The sequence below is a fragment of the Chelmon rostratus genome, chromosome 1, assembly GCF_017976325.1.
Source record: "Chelmon rostratus isolate fCheRos1 chromosome 1, fCheRos1.pri, whole genome shotgun sequence".
Taxonomy (NCBI): Eukaryota; Metazoa; Chordata; class Actinopteri; order Chaetodontiformes; family Chaetodontidae; genus Chelmon; species Chelmon rostratus.
In genome coordinates this window covers 30836405-30859087 of record NC_055658.1, presented here as the reverse complement: position 1 = coordinate 30859087, position 22683 = coordinate 30836405, and the positions used below count along the sequence as shown (strand labels likewise).

General features: G+C 42.8%; 1 protein-coding gene across 6 annotated transcripts in view; it reads left to right on the top strand.

Moving 5' to 3' along the window:
* Positions 1 to 2293: 2293 nt before the first annotated feature.
* ppip5k1a (diphosphoinositol pentakisphosphate kinase 1a) overlaps positions 2294 to 22683 on the top strand; it is a 29668-nt gene continuing 9278 nt past the window's right edge. For 3 of the 6 annotated variants that reach the window (XM_041943378.1, XM_041943370.1, XM_041943362.1), the window contains exons 1-26: positions 2294 to 2355; positions 6436 to 6971; positions 8060 to 8255; positions 8642 to 8732; positions 8831 to 8916; positions 9422 to 9576; positions 10129 to 10230; positions 10970 to 11131; positions 11262 to 11383; positions 11492 to 11593; positions 12251 to 12337; positions 12428 to 12503; positions 12626 to 12735; positions 13391 to 13476; positions 13594 to 13719; positions 14633 to 14754; positions 15358 to 15540; positions 16441 to 16582; positions 16889 to 17112; positions 17567 to 17694; positions 17820 to 17934; positions 18049 to 18156; positions 18645 to 18761; positions 18861 to 19001; positions 19309 to 19402; positions 20726 to 20851. In XM_041943378.1, coding sequence (XP_041799312.1) covers positions 6828 to 6971; positions 8060 to 8255; positions 8642 to 8732; positions 8831 to 8916; positions 9422 to 9576; positions 10129 to 10230; positions 10970 to 11131; positions 11262 to 11383; positions 11492 to 11593; positions 12251 to 12337; positions 12428 to 12503; positions 12626 to 12735; positions 13391 to 13476; positions 13594 to 13719; positions 14633 to 14754; positions 15358 to 15540; positions 16441 to 16582; positions 16889 to 17112; positions 17567 to 17694; positions 17820 to 17934; positions 18049 to 18156; positions 18645 to 18761; positions 18861 to 19001; positions 19309 to 19402; positions 20726 to 20851 — 3145 coding nt within the window. In that variant the 5' untranslated portion in view covers positions 2294 to 2355; positions 6436 to 6827. Of the gene's footprint in view, positions 2356 to 6435; positions 6972 to 8059; positions 8256 to 8641; positions 8733 to 8830; positions 8917 to 9421; positions 9577 to 10128; positions 10231 to 10969; positions 11132 to 11261; positions 11384 to 11491; positions 11594 to 12250; positions 12338 to 12427; positions 12504 to 12625; positions 12736 to 13390; positions 13477 to 13593; positions 13720 to 14632; positions 14755 to 15357; positions 15541 to 16440; positions 16583 to 16888; positions 17113 to 17566; positions 17695 to 17819; positions 17935 to 18048; positions 18157 to 18644; positions 18774 to 18860; positions 19002 to 19308; positions 19403 to 20725; positions 20852 to 22683 lie in introns of all 6 variants that reach the window. The other 3 variants (XM_041943354.1, XM_041943395.1, XM_041943386.1) reach the window with 2 other exon arrangements.

Below are 22683 nucleotides of genomic sequence, written 5' to 3'. Positions count from 1 at the left end.
CCACCACTGGCCCGCAGGCCACACTTTGGGAAAAATAAAGGCTAAATAATTTCCAGCTGGCCACCGTTGTTTTTAGCAAACATTAGTACTTACAGCATTTGTTTGGGACTGTTTGTTGGTGTGCTAGTGAGCAACAAGACGCGACTCAAGATAATCTGCAGTCGTATTTGGAAACATGTTGCGGCAGCGGTGCGGCTCATTAAAGTGTTATTAGTTTTTGGACAGCAGTGTCAGAGGAATCAGATTCATCCGGCTCTGGATGCACAGAAAATACTTCTCAGTGGGACGGGATCATTATTTGTTTTGGTGTTTTTATGGATTTCTTGACAATAGGAAAACTACAGAATATCACCAGATTTACCCTTTAATATCAAAAACACTCCTGATTGGGTAAACACAGGTGCACATGTTAAAGAAAATGTACTTACTTGACCCGTCTGTGGAAATTTCCACATGCCACACCCTAACCTACGAGCTGAGGGTTGTCTCATCCGCGTGGCTGCTGGCCACATTTACCTGTCAGGCAGTTTGAGGACCATCATGGTTGTATTAACAGCCAGCCGAAGGTGCAATAAGTGGCATTCTGGAAACCCTCCAGCTCCTGCAGAGGCCAGAGATCAGAGCAACCAGCAGCTTTAGCAGGGAGGTACAGAGCCTGGAACTGCATTCATAATGAGCCTCCTTGTCCCAGGCTGACCTGTTGCTGTAAGTTACAGAGAGTGTAACACCCTCGACTTTGGCAAATGGAAGCCATATGAGGGCGGAGGGCGGCGGAGGGCCTCCTCACAGAGGGTCTTTGTGACAGGAGCTGTAGGCAGTGCAGGAGAAGGCAGGCATCATTTAGATAAATCTGACTGAAAATCTATGTATGCTCTGTTTCAAGTGCAAACAAACACCACATCTGAGTTTTAGTTTAAACCAGCTTATTGTTCAAAAAGAAGAACATCGTGCTAGAAGATAAAAAGGTCTCTACATTTCTATATGGACAGTACATCCATGTTCAGTTTATCATAGAACAGTCTGGTTTACACACTTCTCACCCTGGTGTTTTCTTTAGCTGTATAACTGCAGCAGCCTCAGCTGGCCTGCACACAGGTGTGTAACAGCCAAGGTGGCGTGGTGGTCAAACAGACTCTGGTGTGTACGGAGAAGCTGAGACACGCTGACGTCAATGTTGGCTCTGCAGCGGTTTGCTCTGCTGACTCTACTGATGGAGGGAAGGGTCACCTTTTAAGAGAAACGCTGAGTTTGCGTAGTAGGGCCCACTACAGAACTTCCTGTTGCACTAATTCATCATTGAAGTGTTCCAGCAGTAGCGCTGGTGGTAGTCAGCCAGATAGGTGGCTTTTTAGCAACACTGATGCTTGCTCCTGGGTGTTGTGTGGGTAGTGCTGCACCAAAATGGAGTGGAGGACGTACTCAGATCTTTTACCTGAGTAAAAGTAGCAATGTCACAGTGTAGAAATACTGTTACAAGTAAAGTCCTGCATTCAAAATTTTACTTCAATAAAAGTAGAAAAGTGTTAACGTCAGTATTCCTAAAGTACCAAAGTAAATATCATTCTGCAGAATGGCCCATTATAGAACAATATATATTATATTACTGCACTATAATTATAATTATAAATGTGTGTAAATCTCTTAAGTGTTGCAGCAGGTGAAGCTGGAGCTTATTTTTATTACTTCATATATTGCTGGGGAGCTTGTGGATTTTGCACCAAGATTATATTAAGTCTTATCTGAACTAATACAGCATAATGTATTTGTTGATCATGTTTTAATTATTCATCTGAAAACTAAAGTTATCAATTAAATGAAGTGGAGAAGAAGTAGCAGAAAAAGTACCTCAAAATCATAGTTGAGTAAACTTTCCACAAGTGCTGCAGCAGTGGAAATCCATGTAGTACAACAACAGATAGAATACTGCTTCAGTGAAAGAGCACATGTATTATCAGAAAAATTCATTTAAGCAAATAAGTGGTAATTATACTGCAGACTGGTCCCTGTCTGTGTCAGTATGAAGCTGTTATGTTGACGCATTTCTGTGAAAGCAGCATTTTAATGCGGCTGACCACGGTGACGCTTGCCCGCAACTCTCATATTCAACGCTAGAGGCCGCCAACGCTGTTCTCCTTTTTTGGATCCTTTTTTGCAGCCCGATGACTTTGTCGTTGCTTATTGGCTCATGTGTTTTTTGTGTCACGCCTTCTCGAAATCGTTGTCCTTTCCCATTGGTTGTTTTAGACTTCGACCATCCGTGCGTCAAACTGAAAAAATAAGATTGGTTTCACATGCAAACTGTCAAGCGTAAAGGAAGCGAGCAGAAAGCAGCGATGTAAACCTTCCAGCCAAACTGTAAGTTCGTAATTTAGTTGCTCGCTGGTAATTGAAATATTATCGACACGCCTCCAGTCCTAAACGTTAAGATTAATAATCACACTTACATTTAGTAATTGCTTCAAATGCAAACAAAATGGCACTGGAGGACTTGTTTACATTGCCGAACCAGCCGGGGTACTAACCTTAGCTGCATGCTAACATTAGCTAACGTTAACGTTAGCTAAATGTGTTTTGCACTGCTAAAATTAACGATAGCTAATGGATATTTCTTCGCCAGATTCAGCGTTATTCTTGAACCTTGACCGTGTTGGGCAGTCAGTATTCGCTTTTCATGCTGATGCTACAATTAAATCCATTTACTTTTTTGGTAAACGTTTCACGGTATCTGCGTCTTCGTATTCTAACATCCATTTGCTGTAACATAAAGCAACGTTAGGAAGTCGTTGCCGTTAAATAACGATGTAACGGCAGCATCAGCCATCAGTCCGTGGTACAGGTTAGCGCTAACCAACCCGCCTGGTTACTGTATGATTAGTCTGTCAGGGCCTCTTCCGACTGGGACATCAGGTGCAACTGTAACGTTTGTGTTTTTCTCCAGGTAATTATGTATTTGTGAAACTGAGCTGTGTTTTCAGCCGAAGCGCCTGCAGACACTGTTTAATTTCATTTATTATTAAAAAAAAAAAAAAAAAAAGTCATGGAAGGAAATGGCCACACTGACTGCACTGCATTGCTGGCCTGGTAGCCAGGTCCAGAGCCAGGATTTTACAAATACTGAGGTCATTAGTCCAAGTCTCCTATTTGAAATGTTCGCTCCTTCTCTCTCATGCAGAGCTACAGAAATGGACACCAAATCCAAACAAACAATTTAAGCTCATGGTTGAATTTGCTGAATCGGAGTTTGAAAGATTAGATGACTAGTTGCGTAGTTGACGACAGAAAATGTGTCTCCATTTTTAACTGATATATGCAAATCACTAAAGGCATGTGGCAATTTGAAATCAAGATTTTTGCAATAAATTACTACCCACACACTTTCCTGTCAAAGTGTGGTCAGGTGGCAAACCTGACAGGTAAAATATATCCTACATATTCTCTTGTTAATAAACTTCAAGTAAACCAGGCCGTGACACCCATGAGTGACATGAAAAATAGTTTTACTGAAACAAGTTTGAGGGCAGAGTGAGGCGCTCCAAGCCAGGCCGGAGGAGATCCTGGCACAGTGCTCTGCAGGAGGTGTCTGAGCCTGCCCCAGCAAGGAGTCATCTGGTTCAAGCTGTGGTAGAGGTGCAAGAAAGCATGTTAATTAATGGAAAGTCGTGCAACAGCGATTCAGAAACTCAGGCAGTGGTTATATGAATGAGATGAAGTTAGAGGTCAAAGGAAGGAGAAGACAGTGGCGTGGAATGGAAGGTATAAATGTTGCCTTGTAAAGGTGTGAATTAGTGTTGGTAGTCGTTTTACTGTATTGTTTAATCAGTTTTTAGAGAAACCACCATGGCGTTACTGTTCAACTTTTTTTGCTTTTAGAGCTGTAATGATTAGGCCATTAATTGATTAGTCTATTGGCAGAGAAGGAACCAAGACCTATTTTGATCCTCAAAATCGCAAAAAACGTCAAACATCATGTGGTTCCAGCTTCTGAAGTTGAAAGATTTGCTGTTTTCATATCACTGTAAATGTAATGTCTTTGGGTTTTGCACTGTAAGTTGGACAAAACAAGAGATTTTAAGGCAACACCTTGGGCTCTGGTGTTTACCAGAAATTTAGTTTTTCTATTTTCTGACATTTTATTGAGTTTTTATTGACTAAACAATAAATCAATTGAGCCAGGAAATAACTGGCAGATTAATCAATAATGAAAACCCAATTGTCGTTCATGTTGTCAGGTCAGTTGAAGGATTACTTTCTGCTCTTTGTGTTGACCCTTTTTGTTCCCTAATCTCTTAAGTTTATTAAAACTCTTTGAAAACCAGCTGAACCGTGTCAAAAATGTATTTTGATCAAGGTTAAAACAATAAATGTCTTTGTAAACTCCTGAAAAGTTGACATAATGGGTATACAAGGTTTACACACCACTACAGCTGTGTGTAGCGCAAAACTGTAGAGTGTGAACTGCACCGGGGTCGCCCCCCAAAGTCCCATTTCAAAAAAAAAGAGGACATGACCTCAGTGTCCTCGGTGGGAGCTATGGCCTTGCTCGTAGCCTGAGTAAGCAGGTGTAATGGAAGAGATTAACTGTTATGCTCAAGCTCTGAAACACTAATCCACTTAGGCATTTAAAGAGTTTATTTTAAATCAACTTGGTGCCAAAAAGGGAGTAAGAGTGAATTTCTGGATGTGTGCACCAGGCAGCAGTTAAACATTTATACTGTAGTTAGAATAAACAGACACAGACTTTAACAGAATGATCTGTGTTTTCTTATTTCTATTGCTTTAACTGCATGTATGTAACTAACGTCAAGGCATGACACTTGATAATCTCTGTGTTTAAATAGAAAGACAACGTCCTCACAGATACATTTATCAAATACAGCACTGACAGTCTACTACATATCTACTTTCTCTTTTCATTCACACTTTACCAAGAACATTTAATTGGCAGAAGACATCAGTAGGATTATTATTTCCTGCAGTCACTCTTCGACCTGATATTTGCTTGATGTTTACGAATTGTTTTTGTCAGCCATTAATCTATGTAGTATTTTCTTAATTAATCACCTATAAAATGTCCAAAAACACTAAAATGTGGCTGTCACAATTTCCAAAAGTTCCCAAGTTGACAGATTTAAATTGCTTGTTTTTGTCTGCCCAACAGTCCAAAACCCAACTTGCTGTCAGAGAAGAGAAAGAAAGGCAGTGAATAGTGAATGTTGCATACAGTTCATGCTTTACTGTTGTTTGTGAATCACAGGAAGGTTACTGGAGTGCTGCGCCTTTAGGTCACAGGGAGGGACCTTCAGTCTTTTTTACAGTCTTATTTATGTTCCCTCAGTTTGAGATCCCCAAGGCTTTGGACAGTAATGTGTTTGTTTATTTTCTCATTTGGACCCCTGAACAGCTGCTTATTCTAATAACAGTATTTTCGTGTATATAGTCAGTTGACCCTTGAGTGACTGGGCCTCATGTTGAAGAGGTTTGTTGTTCAGATGGGCGTCTTACAGCGTGCCAGAGAGAAATGAGCAGTTGTGGCTTGTCTGCAGTATGACATGTGGTCCGCTGCATGTCCCGTCTCCACGACTGGCTAATGTTTAGTGGTGATGGAAATGCAGATCAGAGCTGATGCCCTGCTGTTTTGCAGCACTAGACTGCAGCGTCAGGGTTAAATCTGTAACAGCCGAGTAAGTGATAAAGGTAATTATTGCTCAAGCACACAGCCAATTGTGCTTAAAGTGATGGTATATTGGCTGGGATTTGCAGTGCCAGACATGGTGTTTCTTTTTTACTGTGCAGTTGAAAGACCAAAATTACCCATGGAGCTTGGTGTAATGAGACTGTTTTGGAAAGACACCGTCGGATGTCTTTGAACAAAGAAGAGCACTGGAACGGTTTTATCAGTTTAGATTCGCCCTATTGATTTAATTCTCAATCCGTTTTTGATTAAATATTCAATTTGAATTTGTTTCTGTCAGGCGTTAATCTTTTTATCCTCAAAACAACGTATATGGGCAACTGCAAAAATTTGAATGAAATCGGAAGAAAATGATGGCACAGTGTTTCTGGACCTACAAGTTGCAGCATGAGTCTGACTAACCAAAACAGAAGCAGTGAAAGATGATTCATCGTTTTTGCAAACCATCATACTTCATGGAGGTTTCTCTCCCTCTAAGTCTGCCTTTATGGCTTCAAGGATTTTAATGTTTGATGCTTATAATATTTTTTTTTTCGATGATGTACTGTGTTGACCATTTTGGCCAAATGCACCTGCATGTGCTCTGTGTAAACAAGCATGGATGAGGAGTCTGTTTTATAATATGGCTGTTGTGGAGCGCAGTGAGACTATGACTTGATTGATCCGGTGCATGCCAGTTCATTTTGCTCAACACCATAAAGCAAACTTGCAAAAACATGAGTAATGTTTTGTGTCTCTTGCAGGATTGTCAGTCTTGCATACAAATGGAGGAAAGGACTGTCGTCAGATAATTGGAGATGCAGCCTCCAGGTTGCTAAAGACTCATGAGAAACCCAAGCCGGTCATATGAGATGTGAATTTACTGAACCAAGAATGAGAAACTCGAGCGACTTCATGGCAGAGGACTGACGAGCGCCGTCATTTCTCAGAAAAACCTTCTTCGTCTCAGCTCATTCAGTGTGATTCTGCTCCTCTGCCTCGCACACCTTCATCTACCACCTCTGCTGCCCAGGCCAGGCAGAGTGGACCCATCCCTCTCCCCAGGCCTCGCGCCCCCCCGTCGGCGGCCCGCTCTGGCAGTGTGTTGGTGTACGATGGCGCGGTGGGACGCTGAGGGCTGCCGCGGGGGACTGTGATGTCAGAGCCCAACAGCCCGGGCGAGAGCCGGCGTGGCGCTCCCAGATTCTTCGTGGGCTGCGAGGACGATGAGAGCGAGGCCCTGGATGACAGCATGAGGACAGACATGGAGCTATATGAGGACGACGAAGACACAGACTCGGTGGGAGGATTACTCAAACTACATTACCGCTTGAACATAATCTATTCATTCACCTCACTCTCGCCACTAGTTGGAAGAAATTTAGCAGAATATCGTATCAAAAGGCTACTTTAGTGAAAACAGGTCGTTACAATGGAGAGCTTTGAAGAGCATAAAAAATATTCCAACTCAGGCCAGGGAGGCATGCTGGTAGAAATCTGCTCAACATGTCAATCCTTAAGTTGGTATATGTATTTCACCACTCGGTGCAGTCTCAGTGCCTCACACTTATTTCTAACGTGACGACCGCACTTTCTCAAACTCTTAAACTTTAATCATGACACAGCAGATTTTACCATTATACTCAGGAGCTGCATTTAGGTCTGTGACACTGTCCCCTTATGAAGGATATGTGGAAATCACTTTAGTTTCTGGCTAAATCTATGTGAAATGCATTTTATTGATTGAATTTTGTCTGTGATAAATACCAATAGACTGATCAATTTACTAATCCGTGCTCTATTTACTGCAGCAACAGAAGTGTAAAAGGAGCGAACCAAGCGTAAAAACATAACCCAAGCTGCTCTACGGTTTCTGTTCCTTCATCGTTCTCAGAAGTCAAAACTCAGGCCTTAGGCTCAACATACCTTGCTTAGCCATTAATCTCTCTTCATAGTACACGCCTCCGTTGAAGGCGTCCAGTCAACATTGAGCATCCTTGGCAGCCATGACGGTGTCTTTGAACAAGTGAAGAAGAATTTCACAAACACTTCAGTAATGAAGGTTTCGCTGAATGAATTTACATGTCCTGAAGTGACCTGGTTATTGTAGTAGTCAGATGTTAACATTAACATTGGTTGCTTTGGTGAATTAGTCACCTGGATAGTAGCCAACAGACTAAAGTCTACACAAACAAATTCATGGTAGTGATTTGGAGATTTTCACTGAATGTCTTAGAAGAGGAGACACGAGCAGTCTGTCTCAGCTGTGAGTGTGGAGCCAGTTTTTTGATATGAGGCTTATGTGAGACTTGCGGGACAAAGCTGCCATTGTTTCTCTTGCTTCCTCAGGCAGGTCATTGAAATGTTGCTCTCTTCTCTCGCGTTCAGCCCCCGGAGCGACAGATCGTGGTGGGGATCTGCTGCATGATGAAGAAGTCCAAGTCAAAGCCAATGACCCAGATCCTGGAGAGGCTGTGCAGGTTCGAGTACATCACTGTGGTCATCTTCCCAGAGGACGTCATCCTCAACGAGCCCGTGGACAAATGGCCTCTGTGTGACTGCCTCATCTCCTTCCACTCCAAGGGTACAACACACAGACACACACACACATACACACACACACACACACACACACGTGCATGTGTGTTAATTTGTTGTATATGAATTATGTTTCTCGTGTTTCATACAGTGGTGATATCAGTAGTTGTACATTTAAAAACTGCATCATACAAAATCAAGTAAGTCTACACACACGATCACGTTCCATGCTGTCTGTACGGTCCGTGTGATCACATGGGCTTCTTATCAACTGCCCATCCATTTACACTCTAAACAGAGAGCCTGTCTTATAATCCAGTGTCACAGTGTCTCAAGTGTGTTTTTCTAGCAGTGTCTGAGTAGTTATGGCTGCGAACTTGTTTTTCTTCTGTTGTTGACATCACATCATTCATTTCTCTGCATGTGAACCAGGATTCCCGCTGGATAAAGCAGTGAGCTACGCCAAACTGAGAAACCCTCTGCTCATCAATGACCTGAACATGCAGTACTACATACAGGACAGGTACTTCTGTGTACCTAACTGTATATGTGCAGTATTGGTTGAATTATGTGAGGTTTGGTAATACAACAACCACAGTTTCTGTATGTATCTTCTAACAGGAGAGAGGTGTATCGCATCCTGCAGGAGGAGGGGATAGATCTGCCGCGCTATGCTGTGCTGAACCGTGACCCAGATAAACCAGATGGTCAGTCTGCTGGCTCAGTAATATTTGATATGTTGCTTATTCATATATCTTATTAACATCACGAGGGACAGCACATTAGAAAGCTGCTGATATTCACTCCAGCTTTGGTTTAAAGCTTTTTGTTCCTCCTGAAGCTCTAAGAAAAACAGCCTCAGGGCCTCTGTTCATGCAGCATCCTGAGGCCCTTCATTTCAGACTGCATTGGTTTTATTTCAGCTTGTGGATAAATATAGTATCAAATGTGAAGCAGTTGCAAGTGTACCATACTTCAGCGCTGTGATATGATGTCTGTCACAGTAACGTAGAGACAGTCCCTGGACTGATGAGCCATCAGATGTTCTACAGGAACGATGAACATCACATGATTGAGAGTGCAGAGCTGCTTCACAGGGCTCAAGAGTAAACACTCGGGGGGGTCAAGTGTCATCTGTGTATATTAAAAGAGGTAATGAACGGGGCTTCCTGGCACGCAGAAACATTTGCTGTGTGTGTGTGTGTGTCTCAGAGTGTAACCTGGTGGAAGGAGAGGACCATGTGGAGGTGAACGGAGAGATATTCCAGAAGCCTTTTGTGGAGAAGCCCGTCTGCGCGGAGGACCATAACGTCTACATCTACTACCCCACCTCTGCTGGTGGTGGCAGCCAGCGACTCTTCAGAAAGGTCCCTTGACTTTGGCCGTTATGGCAACTATTTACAAAAATTCCCAGAATTACATCCTGTAACATCCTAAAACTGTCCGGTCAACACCAGTTAATGTCGTCAAAATCTTTTATACCCTCATTCAGGGTTTTGACTCGTTAGGCTTTGATCTGAACTTGCCTTTAGACTCAAGTCCTCTTTATCTTTCAGAGTGCACTTGTGTGCCTGAAGTAACAGCAAGTGTTACCGGCCCGTGGCTGGTCTTGACATTTCCAGTGTACTCCCTCCTTTAATCTGTTCAGTGTTAATGGAGACTGTTAATCAGCCGAACAGACGAGAACACACCAGGCGTTGACCTGCACAACTTAATAGCTTCTCTTGTTACTATACACGAGTCTGTTGCCCTGCCAGAGAAAGAGCGTTATCATAAATCAGGCACGCTCCAGTCAAACATGGAGCTGCAGCCTTTAACTCAGGTTTGATGGATGATACACAGACTACACAGAGTGCACAGTGGAGCAGCTGTACCAGACAGAATCATAACATTCTTCACTCATTGTGTGATTTGATTAGATCGGGAGCCGGAGCAGTGTGTACTCACCAGAGAGCAGCGTGAGGAAGACGGGCTCTTACATCTATGAAGAGTTCATGCCAACAGATGGCACCGATGTGAAGGTAGAGTATGGACACTACTGAAATGGAGTATGAGACTTAATACTGATATTAAGATATAAGATGTAAAAGGTGAGAGGAGTTATTTCAGGAGCCCTGATTCTGGAAATATAAATCACATTTACTTTCCCCTTTCGATCAGCATGAACGTTCAAATATCTGGTTCCTTGATAAGAAGTAGATTGTATCAGTCGCTGTACAAACAGAGCTTAAAGTTTTGGTTGATACAGTTTTAAAGGCGAGTGGAAGCTCAAGATTTCAGTCTTGAGAAAACTGAAAAAAAAAAAAAAAGCTCAATTCACTTCTGATTTCAAGGTCGATGTTGAATGAGTTCAGCCACTGTGGCAGCATGTTCTGTTCTTAGCTGCACAGATGAAGTCTACTGAATGTGTTACTGCTCTGATACACACCTCTGACTGGCCTCATCTCCATGGCGACGGGGCCCGAGGCTCATTGGTATGGTAGTTTTTAAGAGCAGTCCACTAAGCAAAACTGCTTAAAAACAAAGTTGAAATAAATCGTACTTGTGGTCTTAGTATAATCTGATATGGTTGTTATTTTGGAGTCCTGTGTTTCTGTGTAAAGTAACGTTGTGGATTAGATCTGGTGAGTCATGGTAATGGAGAACAGGGTGAATACACTTTCACCTCACTACTCATTTTTGTGCTGTGGAACAATAATAAAATTAGTGTCACGTATTGAAAGAATGATCTGTGATTGTGGGTCTTTCACGTGACCTCAGGTGTACACCGTGGGGCCGGACTATGCTCACGCTGAGGCTCGGAAGTCCCCCGCTCTGGACGGGAAGGTGGAGAGAGACAGCGAGGGGAAGGAGGTCCGCTACCCCGTCATGCTCTCAGCCATGGAGAAACTGGTGGCCCGTAAGGTCTGCCTCGCGTTTAAGGTAAGCACAGTCTTGATAAAGTCTCTTTTGTCCCAGTTTCCTTGTAGCTTCATCGGGGGGGGTGCACTACTGATACTGTTGCATATGGACATAAATAAAAGACACGTGTCCTGCTCTCCTCTCACCGCAGCAAACTGTATGTGGCTTCGATCTTCTCCGAGCCAATGGACACTCTTATGTGTGTGACGTCAACGGTTTCAGTTTCGTGAAGAACTCGATGAAGTACTATGACGACTGTGCCAAGATCCTCGGGTACCGTGTTTGTTTTTTGTCCTTCCTCGTCCACTGGACCGTTTTCTCCTGAGTTTGCTTTGGTTGATTTCTTCTTCAGGTCTGTTGATTGAGTTTGTGTCCCTTCAGGAACATCGTGATGCGTGAACTGGCTCCTCAGTTTCAGATTCCTTGGTCCATCCCTACTGAGGCAGAGGACATCCCCATTGTTCCCACTACGTCAGGGACCATGTGAGTCAACAGAACAGTTTAGCAGTTTGTTTGCAGTGGAGGTGTGTTCAGTATACTTCAAAATAAGTTATGGTAATGAATATTATCACATTTGACCTAAATGAGCACACCAGCTGTACGTGGATAGTCCCGGTCACTGTAAACCAATTCAGTAACAATAAGCAGTGTAAGTGGACTCAACATTACTTAATGTGATTTAGCACTGCAGGCATAAATATTCTCAACTGTGTTCAATCACTTCGTGTCCACATTTTTTTGTTTGTTTTTTAGGAAAGTGCCATTTTATTTTAGATCTCACGGTCACATACAGTTCACGGGTTGAAGTGCCTGTAACCTGTAAACTGAATCTGTTGACGTCCTCTAAAGCGAGATGATTGCCAGTATGACTGCTGGGCATGTTACAGCCTCTGGAACTTGAGTCTGAAATGAAAATAATTAACATAAATTCTTACAAACCAACAGAAAGAGTTTTCTAGTTTGTCTAAGAGTAATAGTAATATGCTCCCATCCTATGTGTCTTTTTCTGATTGTCCTCTCACAGCAGGTCACCCAGCAGATTTGTAAATGTTCCACACAGTTGTGAGGTTTTGATTGATGGAAGCGGAGTCCTTTTATGGGATGTCACAGTTGATGTTAACTCTCTCGTACACTCTTCAGGATGGAGCTCCGCTGTGTCATCGCTGTGATCCGACATGGAGACCGAACACCCAAACAGAAGATGAAGATGGAAGTTCGCAACCCCATGTAGGTTTTCTCTGTTACTGCCGTCTTCTTTACTGCAACGATCAGTTAAAGACTTTGGATTCAATTGCAGCTTGTCTTTGATTCATCCAGGTTCTTTGATCTATTTGAAAAATATGGAGGTTACAAAACGGGGAAATTAAAGCTGAAGAAGCCAAAACAACTGCAGGTAACAATAAGTCAGACAAATACACAGTTATGTCGGTTTTACCATCTAACCCCATAACTCACATACTGCATCTCCCAGCCGGAGTGTGATCTCTGAGAGCTTGTTTCTCTGAACCTCAACAGGAGGTGCTGGACATCACACGGCAGCTGTTGGCAGAACTAGGACAGCACAACGACTGTGAGATAGAAGAGAAGAAGTCCAAACTGGAGCAGCTGAAGACTGTTCTGGAAATGTGAGTTACAAGTAAACTGGGTCATTAACCACCAGTCCCTGATCTCAGTCATTTAATTCAGTTCTAGGTCATTTCAGCAAATTGTGTTAAACCATGATAGACTGCCAGAAGGATTCACAGATTTTTAATCCACACTACAAGCCTTGAACCTTAACAACAACAACTCAGATGTATTCTGCTGTAAAATTATTTGTTTATATGCATAGCCTCATTTCCTGAAGCTCAATTTCCTGTTGAATATCCTGAAAATGGTTTGGACAGTGTTTCCCAACGTTGTCTTTGACTTTCTCTCGTGCTAATAACAATTTTTTACAAGGTCAGCATCTGCAACACAACTCCAAGAGCATTTGCTGTGCTGTTACGACTGCAGTGTATGTCCTGTACACAGAGTTAATTAAAACAAGCCGTGCATCTTAAAAACTCTCCAGATATTTATCTTCACAGCTGAGAATGACAGATTGTTGTACTTTGACAAGGGATTGCTAGCATGGAAATACATATCCTGGTCCTGTTTCTACATTAGTCAACACATTGATGTTGGCGACCCCCCAATTTGTGATCAGAGTTGGAAGAAGGTATACCACCATATACAGAACGTGCATCCATAAATAGCTTTTATTGAATCCAGATTTGTGTCATTTTCTTGCTAATGAAGGTATGGCCACTTCTCGGGGATCAACAGAAAAGTGCAACTAACTTACCTGCCCCATGGGCAGCCCAAAACCTCAAGTGAGGAAGAAGGTAGGAAGATGTTAGGAGATTTTTAACTTCTATTCAAAATAGCCGAGCTCAAGCTGGCAAAAAAAAACCCCAAACAATCTTGAAGTGATATTTAGCTGCTCTGGATTCGTTTTTAAGACACACGTAAGGAGGGTCCGTCTCTGCTGCTGGTGCTGAAGTGGGGAGGAGAGCTGACTCCTGCTGGCAGAGTACAGGCTGAGGAGCTGGGAAGGGCCTTTCGCTGTATGTACCCTGGAGGACAAGGTGAGAAAGTCAGCTGAGTTTTACCACTGTGAAAAAGTCATGTTGAATTTCTTTGCTCTAACTGTTATAAAAAAAAAATCTTCGCTGCTATCAGCCCTTCCAGGATCATATCAGTATTATTACCCACCTGGCAATGGAAAATAAACGTCACATATCTGTGATCAGTGTTGGTTAAAGCATTAGTAACAATGATCTTTAGCACAGAAAAGGCTTCATATGCAAACCACTGCATCATCTCTGCATCAATCAACTCTGCCACAGGAAATAAAATACGGCAGTCACAGAATTGAACTCTTGCTGTATAAAAAAGGGATTTAAAGCAAAGGCATGGATGGATTTATTGGAACGAGCATTTGAAAGCTAAAATGTTCTATAAGACATAAAGATTGTTGAGGCTCTTTACAAGAGAACATGTGATGTACGGCCAGTGATACAAACAAAGAAAACCTTGACAGGGAAAGTGACTCTCTTCATTAAAGCAAGGCACAGGCACAACACTCACAGGATAATTTTGTGCTTGCTCATAAAGGAATTATTGGGTCTCTGTAGACAAAGAGTTTGGTCTGTACCAGTTCTATATGGAAAGTGTCCTGAGAAGACATCAGTTGTGATTTGGTGCTATATAAATTTAGTCCAGTTGCAGATGGGTCACAGATTGTCTGCTGGGGTGCAGAGAGTTTAGGTAGCTATGCCAACACGATAGAGGTCAATTACAGATGAGATCGGAGTCAGGTAACACCAAAGTGGTGACATCTTATCACAAACTTGTTTGTTCCACACAGAAATGGTTATTCGTCCAGATAAAGCTGCCAAACAAGCTATTTTACAGTTTAAGTTTACAGTGACATTTTATACCAGCAGGGTCTGTGTCTGTGTAATCACCGTTGCTGTTGTTGGCTCTGTGTTTCTGTAGGAGACTATGCTGGCTTTCCAGGCTGTGGGTTACTGCGGCTACACAGCACCTACAGACATGACCTGAAGATATATGCGTCTGATGAAGGCAGGGTCCAGATGACTGCTGCAGCCTTCGCTAAGGTTTGCAATGTTCTCATATTCTAGGAGCTCCACACAAGATAGAAATGTCTTTCTGTTGCTCAGTGTCCTCATTGAGTCAACCTGTGGCCAGTTGAAAGCGTTAAGCTTTGTTAGAAGCATCAATAAGCAGTTACTTTTTCATTTACTGCCGGTTAATCTTTACAAAAGTCTACCGCTGTGTGAATCTGGTCATAGAAGACACTGTGTAGTTAAAACAAGCTGAATAGAAAGGAAAGAGCGCCACCTGCAGAATCTCAAATGACAGAAAAGTCAAGAGTTAGTACCTGCCTTTCAGACAACAGCTTCTTTAGCTTTACTAAAGAACTACTGAGCGAGTTCCAGTACTGTCAGCTGTTCATCTGTAATAACTGTGAAACTCAACTGTTGCCATGTTAAATGGTAAACTGTGCTTGATACAGCATACTTTTATAGTGTAGAAACGACTGTCAGTGGCAGTAGGATCAGTCATTTCAGCTCATGCAAGTTGTAATTAATTGATTAATCAAAGGGTCAAAGTGCACCACACTGTTGACACTTATTACTTTGCATCCAAAACAGATGGCAGATTCCCGCTTCATTTTGTCTGTGCGTCTGTGTGAGCAGGGTTTGCTGGCTCTGGAGGGTGAGCTGACACCCATCCTGGTGCAGATGGTGAAAAGCGCCAACATGAATGGGCTGCTGGACAACGACAGCGACTCTCTGAGCAGCTGCCAGCACCGCGTCAAAGCCCGACTGCACGAGATCCTGCAGAAGGACAGGGACTTCACCGACGAAGACTTCGACAGGGTGAGAGCACTGTCAGGAGGAAAACACTGAGAAACACTTTGACCTTTGAGTCTGGCTGCAGTATTTTACATCAGCTACACTACCAGAACAATCATTTACAGATTATTACATGTATTCTGTACATTATTACAGAATAATGTACAGAAGTACAACTAAGGGGTCATTCTGTAGATTGAGGGAAGCCGTGGATTGAGACTTGCTTCTGTCAGAAGTGGTAAAGTTCACCTGGGACGACAAGAACAGTACTGAACCAGAGCATATGAGCTTAATAGACTATTCAAATATATTTGGTATAGGTGTGTATATGTGAATATGTATATACACACACACACCAGCGCTGCAGCATCAGCTCCGCTGCATGAATTACTGATGAATAAGACAGAAATTTGTATCACAATATAAATATAAATATCAATAACAATGTCTGTATGCATGTTTAACATCGTGCCACTGTAGCTACTCCTCACAAACTGTAGCTTCAAAATAGTCACATATTCACAAGTTTCTACTTAACCTACAAATTAAATTAATTTTTTTACAAATGTTTCCCACAGTAACTGTTAGACTGAGAGGTTGATATGTAGCGACAAGGGGGTGACCTTTTAACCCTGGTACCTAACAGTCTGTGGCCGCATCTCCTTTGATCATTCAGAGGATTACTAAACTGTGGTAATGAAAGCAGAAAGGATTGTATTTTTTGAGCTAACTGTTTGCAGATTAATTATATTTCTTCATCTTCTGTTAAATCAAATGACAAAGTCACACTAATTTGTGCAGTTTAGCAACCTCAGGCTCTTCAGGTCTTTGTATTGTGAAATTTGTCAGTATTCATTTGTTCTGTGCAACTGGTTTTGTAATAACAGTACTTTTTCTTTGTGTGTGTCTCTGTGTGTGTGACAGCTGGCACCGACCTGTAGCGCCTCTTTGGTGAATTCAATGAAGATAGTCCAGAACCCGGTGGCCACATGTGACCGGGTCTACGCCCTCATTCAGAGCCTCACCTCCCAGATCCGCAAAAGGATGGAGGACCCCAAGTCAGCTGGTGAGCAAAATCCTCTGTAAGCTTTAGAATAATCTCATGACTTTCAGCTTTCTATTTCATTTTCATTGCAATGACAAAGTTTGATGACCCAGAAATTAAAAGGACGTTTTCTTCTTCACCATCAGAGATCTGCAGACACGGAGACACTTTGTTGCTTTTTATTTGTGGCTCTCAAATATTCAAAAGTGACATCTGAGAAACGCAGCACAATCTTTGTAGAACCAATATCGTGATACTAATTTCTGTCTTATTTATCAGTAATTCACGCAGTGGAAATCTCGAATGACTCTTCTCACCCCTGACCAGACCTGCAGCTGTACCACAGTGAGACTCTGGAGCTGATGCTGCAGCGCTGGTCCAAACTCGAGAGGGATTTCCGCATGAAGAACGGCCGCTACGACATCAGTAAAATCCCGGACATTTACGACTGCGTGAAGTACGATGTCATCCACAATGCCACTCTGGGCCTGGAGGACACGCTGGAGCTGTTCAGACTGTCTCGAGCTTTGGCTGACATCGTCATCCCCCAGGTGAGAGACAGAAGGAGAGAGTAGAGAGGCGGGGGATACGTCTGGACTCCTGCAGTGAAACTGCTTCTGCTTGAGCTTTCTGTGTTTCAGGATAGTTCCAGGTTTTCTGTTTTCTGATGAGAAAAGCTCAGAGAACCAGTGGGAAAGCATTATTATTAGATTTATAAATTAATTAACTTTAACGCTGCACAAATCTCCATAAAGAACTTTTACTTATGACTTCGAAGTGAGTTTGTTGCTGTTAGTTCGTCCTTTATGTTTATAAGGAAAAAGCAAAGCGCAGACAAAAATCTAATAATCATGAAAAAATGAAAATAATATGTATTCACAGTGAAACGCCTGGAAGTGAAGAAGTGAAGAAGAAAGTGAAGAAATTGACCCTCAAAAGTTGTCAGAATTATTACCAATTCACAGGTTCTGCTGCATTTTTAGCATATTTTTTGTGTTTTTGCAGGAATATGGCATAAATAAAGTTGAGAAATTGGACATAGCATATGCTTACTGCCTCCCACTGGTCAGAAAGATCCAGCTTGACCTGCAGAGGACACATGAGGACGAGTCTGTCAACAAGCTGCACCCTCTGTGAGTCCCAGGAGTAAATTTAATTGAATATGAGGCTGTTTTAATGGGCAGACATGATGCAAAGTGTTTGGACTGGCTGTCGAGACTATTCTGGTGCATCTGGAACATTGAAGTCTTGTTTGCAGGTACTCTCGTGGTGTGATGTCTCCTGGGCGCCATGTCAGGACGCGTTTATATTTCACCAGTGAGAGTCACGTCCACTCCCTGCTCAGCATTTTCCGCTATGGAGGTTTGCTGGATGTAAGCCAAACATCAATCCTGCAGAACTTTGAGTGTTTGTCAGGTGGGGGTAAAAGGTGAAACTGAGGTTTTCTGTGTGTGTGTGTCTGTGTCCGTGTCCGTCCCCCCCAACAGGAGGAGAAGGACCAGCAGTGGAAGCGTGCCATGGATTACCTCAGTGCTGTCTCTGAACTCAACTACATGACTCAGATTGTCATCATGCTGTACGAGGACAACAATAAGGTAGTGTTGGTGTGTTCCACTGGTTCCTCTGTGTGTAAATCAAAGCTTTTATTAATGAAAAGAAAGAACAAATGAAACTACAGCACATAATATAACCTCAGTTCTTGCTCAACAGGTCTCCTCTATAGAGATAATCTGGGATTTTGAAGCACTTGCCACATACAGTATATTTAACTATTAATATTGGGCCCCAATATGTTAATTATACTGACCAACGTGCGCCCATCACCAATTACTGAAAACTGAAAGTACCAGAGGATGTCGTCTAAGTCTTCCAGACTTATTCTTGGATCTGAATGTTTCTGATATAACTCAAAATTTTGCCGCTTTAGAGTTTTTTTTATATCTTGTATGGCTGCTGGCGTTCATGCAAAATCTAACAGTTGAGAGAACAGTTTTAGCATTTTTCAAGGTAAAATATTAGAAAATGTATCATTCAGCTTCATATTGGAGATGGAGTGTCATAGTCCTGATTGTTCTCCCTACAGGACCTCTCCTCAGAGGAACGTTTCCACGTAGAGCTTCACTTCAGCCCTGGTGTCAAAGGCGTCGAGGAGGAGGAGAACGCGCCAACCGGCTTCGGCTTCAGGCCCGCGTCTGCAGAGGTAGCGCGGCAGGTAGAATCACATCGTAACATTTCCGCTGTGCTTTTCTTCTCGCAGGGAGCAGCATGTGTATTCTCTCTTCTTCTTCTTCTCACTCAGAACGGACAGAAACAGACGGACCCCGGCAGCCTGGAGGACCTCTCACGAGATGAGACCGACCGAGCCGTGCCGCTGTCTGAGCCAATCACCATTCAGAGGAGGTCCCCACTCATCCGAAATCATAAGACTGGATCCATGGAGGTGATTAATACGCCTGCTTATACGGTTACGGTTTTGTCCAAACGCTGTCAAAAATCAAATCACTAGTCTGTTGAGCCTCCACAGAGGTGGTGTATCTTTTTTAGTTACTTATATAATGAGTGTGTTTTATCGACCCAGAGCTCTGCTGTGGTTTCGACCTCTCCTCTTGCCAAAGGTCATATTTCACTCTGCAAACTAGCAGCCAGACAGTTGCACAATATCAAGTAGACTCAAGCTACCACTGTCTGTCTGTCTTTGTGTGTGTGTGCGTGCGTGTGTGTGTGCATGTGTGTGTGTTTTCCACCAGGTTCTGTCAGAGACATCATCCTCCAAAGTAGGCAGTTATCGCCTCTTCTCGCTCTGCTCACGTCAGTCTCCTGAGATGAAACAAAGTGGATTAGGTAGGTGTCATAATGCCCCGTCTCCATGGCAACTGGTGTGACATTGCTCAGAGTGGGAGGGACGGGCAGCACAGGTTTCATTAGATGACTTTTGTTCTGGGAGGACATTATCGTTAATGGAAATACTTGATTCTGAAGGCTGTGTGTGGAAATGCATGCAGCTTGTTTCTCCTGATGGAGATGTACATGTCGTATACAGTACATGTGTTTGTTAACACAGTCGCTTGTTTGTGAAGAAAACTACTCCCAAATACAAAGGACTGACTCATGAGAAACTGGTGGCTGCATTTTATACCTGTTTTGGGCTCTAAGTCATTCTTCATAAATGCATCCAACAGTCCTCCAGTTTTGTGACTGTCATTTGGAATTCAAAGGCAGCGCCAGCGTTTAAAACTAGTCCAGATTCCAGGACAGAGATGATCCTCCTCCTGGAATAAAATTTATTTTGCATGGAGATTCTCCTTTTGAAGTGTGTTTGATTCCAGCACTGTTAATGTTTGGTATCAGCGTACAGTTGTTTTGCATCAGGAAATTAGGTGAGATTTTTCCATTCATGTGAAGTAAATGGGATGAAAATCATCAAAAATGTGTCCCAGAGGCACGTTCACACGCCTTTATGTAGCTCCATACACATTAACCTCTTTCCATCACAGTGAGCCACTCTCTCCCTTCAGCATAATCCTGAAACAATGACTGCTCTGCAGCCGTTTAGCTCTGACGTAGTGGCCGTTAAAAGAAAAATCCACCCCAAGTTGTGTCGATTTTGTTGTTTGGTGGTTAATTTTTCCTCTTCACTCTCATGGGATGTGTTGACTTATATCAAGCAAACACATACAGACTGGTGCAGTTCCTGCTGTCTTAGAGACCAGCGACAAACAGTCCTCCATAATTAAAGAGCGACCACTTCCTCTTACAGCTGTCATTCGACAGTCACACAGGAAGAAATGATTTCTTTTGACTCTATTTTTTCTTTCAGTGCTACTCTTTTGTTCTCTCTGTTTGAACACACTAATGTTGAAACAAAATCGCACTTGAATGTGTCACAAACTGGTAAGAAAAGCAGTGACAGGATTTCAGGGTGGATTTTTCCTTTTAGCCACGTACTCTGACATAGCTGCTGAACTGATAACTCTTCTTCCAGCCTCTCGCAAGGTGATGGGGGGAGATGTTGGTACAAGGTGCATGGTCACTTCTGGGCCATCGTGTCTGTCTGCCTGTCTGTTTTTCTGTCTAGTTTTCTCTCTTTCTCTGTCTCTCTCTGAATAGTTGTTTGAGTAACAGCATGATATGTAGTAGTAACTAACCCCCCCGCCCCCCTCGCAGGCTCTCAGTGCGCCGGGCTCTTCAGCACCACTGTCCTAGGTGGGTCCTCTAGCGCCCCTAACCTGCAGGACTACGCACGTGCACATCGCAAAAAATTCTCCACTGGCAGTCTGTCCTACAAAGACGGTACGTGCTTGAGACGGCGCTCCTTCACTAACCTGCACAGGGCGACAGCAGATCAGTGTCTTACACTTTCCCTCTGATACTACAACACTGTTAGTTTGACATCCTGAGCGACACCCTGTGGGGAAACTGGGCAGAAATGTGTACTGTAGGAAGGTTTAGTATTGTTTACAGTAGTGGTAGTACAAATAGATAATACAAAATAGCAGCAGTAGAGCTTATTCAGAGGATTACAGAATGAGAAAAGAAGGAGCAGATACTGTATGTATGCTCATACATGTATTTTATAGTTATGTTTTCAGTAATTTCTGTATTTTTAGACTCCATATTCATTGTAGCCACCAAACCCACTGGATTTTTCCATCTTTTTTCTTTTCTCCTCACCACTTTGAGTAAAATCGGTGTATTTCTTTTCAGCAGTTTGTATACATGCTGCCTCAGGCCCAGTTAACACGACGAGACTTTAGATGTTTAGAATACGTGTGAAGACGACAACAGCAAATGTGGCACATGTGGCTGAGAGAAGCACACATAACAACGGCCTCACCAAATTCAGTGTCCAGATGTAGTTAACTATCGCAGAGTACAGTCAATATGCACTTGTGGAGTCATTTTCTTGTACATAAACTTCTGTCTATGATTGTGTACTTCTGTCAGCTGCACTGTTGAGTGTGCAGAGATCACACTTGTCATCTTTAGATGTTAACGAGCGTTTTGAGAGTTTGTTAGTTTTAGATGTTACTGAAAGCTTCATCCTGAGCAGCACACAGTGTGATTTTATTTCATTTTTTTAGAACTATTGCATGTATGAAGCGACTGATCATCAGTACGTCTCCGCTAACTGCCCCCCATTCTCAGACATCATGATCTTTCCATGTTTTTTTTGTTTTTGTTTTTTTGCATGGTCCATGGCTGCAGTGACGTCCTAACAGTCAGTTCAGTGTCAGATTTTCCCACGATTACTGTAAAATCTACACACTGAAGATAAACTTGGTTATAGAGCCAACACCAGCAGGCTGCTGACACAGGAATCATACACGACACTCCCAAGAGAAACATGATACACAGTAATACACTGTGACTCAGTTTAACTTCTCATCATTCACTATTTTTGCACATTTTTCTGAATGTGTTGGCCCTCTGTTGATGTTAGAAAGCTAGGGCATCACCATGTGAAGATATTATTCAAATAACTTTTTGAATAATACTCTGTTTAGAACTTCTTCTAACATAATCAGTATGAAGTCAATGACGCAGCATGGCCATCATGCTTTGCTCCGACCGTGCAGCTGACATTGATGTCCGTTGTCATGTCGTCCAGTAGGTGTCACTGTGGTATTGAACAGACTTACAGTCTCTCAGCTGCCATCCTCCCGGTTGTCTCACATGTAGCCTTGCTGTTGGTCTTTGTCATCCATCTTGTTACACCTCAGTTTCAAGAATCAAAGGAAGCATTCCAGTGTCGATGCAGTCAAATACGCACAAAGTGTGCCCTTTCAGTGCATGCTCCTCTGTGAGTGCAGTGTCAGTGTCTTTTTGAATTATTTTTTCCATGCCGAAGCATCTTAATCCCGGTCAGGTTCACCAGTTGACAGATTTCATTGTTGTCTCAGTACATGACAGAGAGGCTGAACGGCATTTAAACGTTCGCCGGGATCGTTGTTTATGTCGTCACGGTTAGAGCTCAAGCAGGAAAGCACGAATTAGACGTGAATATTGGGCTCGTTTTTGGAAGGTGTCTATTTCTTGGTGGGTACTCTTCACTTCTTCAGTTAAAACATTTCATCTCACTTTGTCATCAGAAGATGTTCCATCATGTGTTGCCCCACAGCCAT